Raw genomic sequence first — 3,191 nt, forward strand, 5'->3', positions numbered from 1 at the left:
ATCATATAGTGTGTGTGTATATATATATACACACACACAACCATAATATATAGTGTATATCATATATATATATATATATATATATATATATATATCACTGTGTGTGTGTGTAGTTGTGTGCCACATATCTGACTTATGGTGACCCTAAGGTAATGGTCTCCAACCTATGCTCTTTAAGGGATTTTGGACTTCAACTCCCAGAAGCCTAGAGTATTGGCCAACATGGCTGAGGCTTCTGGGAGCTGAAGTCCAAAATCTCTTAAAGAGCCCACTTTGGGGACCACTGCTAAGGCAACCCTATCATGGGGTTTTCTTGGCAAGTTTCTCCAGAGGGGGTTTTCCACTGCGTCCTCTGAGGCCGAGAGAGTGTGACTTGCCCAAGTTCACCCAGTGGGTTTTTTATGCCCAAGCAGGGAATCGAACCCTGATCTCCACAGCTCAAACCACTGTGTTAATTCTTTCTCTTTGCACACATAGACACACACACACACATATATAATACTTTTTATTTAGTTTTGTAAGGTCTCTTATCTTCTCTGCCCAAAAATGCTAGTGCCTCACAAAATTACTGTACAAATCCCAGGGTTCTGTAGGATGTCACCATGGCAATTAAAGTGGTGTCAAACTGCATTATTTCTACAGTGTAGATGCACCCACAGGCTTCATGGACAGGGAGAGGGTGCATTAAAGGGCTACAGGAACTGAGTGGTACCCATTCTCTCTGGAGTTGCCATGTGCAGACCTAAACATCCCTAGCTAAACATAATATCACTCAGGATCAGCAGCCCTTCCATAAAACAGCAGGAAGCAGCTGAAGTGGGATATGGAAAAAAGGCAGCAAATCACTGCCTTATTAATACTGTATTTTTATGGCTACGGAGATGAAGGAAGTGCTTGTACGGTTTTCTGTTTTTGGGTGCCCCATTTACTTTGTTTTGGAAACTATCTGTTATTCTTTGAGAGGGAGTGCTACTGTTTTTTTAATCAGAGCAATAAAACGTATCGAGTCGGCTCTCATAAAATTAGATGTTTATAGTTAGCAATTTCAGGTGCATCAAGTAATTTTATTCCTTATGAGCAACTCTGTATACAGGCAACTCAGTATGGTTATCTTTTTGTTAACGCTGACATAAGGATTAGTGAGTGTTCTGTTGGCATTAAAAAAGTTGTATATCCAAAAAGATTTTGGTTCGACCACCATAAATCTTAAGTAGTATAATGAGAAGACAGGTATCTATGGATTTTTAACTGTTTAAAGAATGGAAGGCACATAGACATTTGAGATAAGTCACTGTTGGGACTCCCCCAAGCATCTACAATCAGCTGTTTAGTTATAATTATGCTTCGCTTAGATACATGTGAAATCCCTTGAAGGAAATGTGTTTATGAGCAAAGTAGGAGACCACAAATATTTTGCATCACAAATCTTATTCTCTTTAAAGCAAAGATGGATAGCGAGGTACAGAGGGATGGGAGGATCCTAGATCTGATTGATGATGCATGGAGGGAAGATAAATTGCCATATGAAGATGTGGCAATCCCATTGGTAAGTTAAATGTTCTAAGTTTGTTTCTGCATTGATTTTCCTGTATCAGCATTCCCAGTCCTTTTTATTTACAGCTATATATTTCATCATTCATTTAAAAAAAACAACTCTTACTTACCGCAATAATAACTGCATGTAAAATCAGCTAAGAACCTAATATTGTAAACCACCTTAGATCCCTTGCTCTGAGAAATGTGGGATATAAATTTAATGGATAAATTTAAAAATCTAAGAACACTTAATAAATTAACAAAAACAAAACAGTAGTGGCAGAAAAGATAGATAATCATATAGATAATTCATGGGTAGAGCATAGATTTGTTTATTAGTCTCATTTCTTTTATTATTTTTATATGTTACTCAGAGATAATCTCACTCAAAGCAGAGCATTCTACTTTTCATTATATCTGCTAAATAATGCAGAGTACATTTGCAGACTTCTGGATTCTAAGCTTGTATACTCATAAGTATTTTTATTTTATGTGATTACTGTATTTTGTTCTATTTTATTTATCTTATCCACCGGATTCTGTATAAGAGATTGGTTAATGCTCCACCCCTGATTATGATTGTATAACCATTTGATGATTGGATTTTAAGGAACTAACAGGAATGTGTATTTATTAGTATTTTATAGATTGTTTTTCTAGATTGTACTGTATTATTTTAATGGTGTAATCCCGCTTCAATCCTTGGGAGAGGCAGGACATATAAATAAAAATTATTATTATTATTATTATTATTATTATTATTATTATGTCATATGCATGAATTCAGTGTCTGGCAACTTTCCCTGTCGCATTTCTTTCTCCTTATGTTCCCAAGTGCTAAGGGTCTTTTTTTTGTTTTTGCATTTTAAAACAATTTTATGTATTTTCTGTACTCAGAATGAGCTTCCTGAACCAGAGCAAGACAATGGTGGAACAACAGAATCAGTAAAAGAACAAGAAATGAAATGGACTGACTTAGCTTTGCAGTATCTTCATGAGAATATTCCTCCATCAGGAAGCTAGTCCATTGTTGATATCTCACGCAGTGATTTCTCTTCAAATATACTTCTCACAGTCCTTTATGGAGTTCTTTCAATCTTTGTTGTGATGGAAAGAAAGTTGTCACTGATTCCATTCCTGGAGACATGCCAGAGCATAACAGCTACCCATAATCAGCATGCGCTAAGTGACAACTGATTACAATAAAAATTCTTTTAAAGCTCTCAGTATTAGGTTCTTTGATGTGAATCAAAAATATGAACTCTGATCATTGGAATATTAAACTTCAGCCAAATTGTGAGTGGTTATTGTCAGCTCAATTTGGCACCTGATTGTTAATTTTTTGTATGTTTTGTGTGGTTCCAGAAGCGTATGGCCTCTCCAAGGTAGGAATGCTAAGTCTAATAGAAAGCAGATAAAACAGTTCAAACAGTAATGAATCTTTCTACAGGAAGACAATTGGATTTGGTCAATGGATTCACCAAATTTTGTAAGGATTGAGAATTTTAAAAAATAGAGTAAAGCAAAGCTGGCAGATTGATCCATCTCAGTTAAGAAGTAAGCCTCACTAATTTCAAGTTACTTCTTTGTAACAGTATACTGGATCACACATACAGTCTTGGCATTTGGAGAGCGCTTGATAAAATTCATTGAAA

The 3,191-nt window shown here is 35.8% G+C and overlaps 1 protein-coding gene across 1 annotated transcript; it reads left to right on the forward strand.

Moving 5' to 3' along the window:
* The first annotated feature begins 1,410 nt into the window (after positions 1-1,410).
* ANAPC13 (anaphase promoting complex subunit 13) lies at positions 1,411-2,762 on the forward strand. The gene is made up of 2 exons (XM_042456151.1): positions 1,411-1,546; positions 2,434-2,762. Exons 1-2 carry the CDS (start codon positions 1,448-1,450, stop codon positions 2,557-2,559), a joined length of 225 nt encoding a protein of 74 aa, XP_042312085.1. The 5' UTR covers positions 1,411-1,447; the 3' UTR covers positions 2,560-2,762.
* Positions 2,763-3,191: the final 429 nt, after the last annotated feature.

This window comes from Sceloporus undulatus, chromosome 3, assembly GCF_019175285.1.
Source record: "Sceloporus undulatus isolate JIND9_A2432 ecotype Alabama chromosome 3, SceUnd_v1.1, whole genome shotgun sequence".
NCBI classification, from domain to species: domain Eukaryota; kingdom Metazoa; phylum Chordata; class Lepidosauria; order Squamata; family Phrynosomatidae; genus Sceloporus; species Sceloporus undulatus.

Bases quoted from the DNA above. Each gene is read 5' to 3' on its own strand.
- ANAPC13 (XM_042456151.1), top strand. From the start codon at position 1,448: ATGGATAGCGAGGTACAGAGGGATGGGAGGATCCTAGATCTGATTGAT. The intron at 1,547-2,433 runs GTAAGTTAAATG...TTCTGTACTCAG, and splicing joins AAGATGTGGCAATCCCATTG to AATGAGCTTCCTGAACCAGA.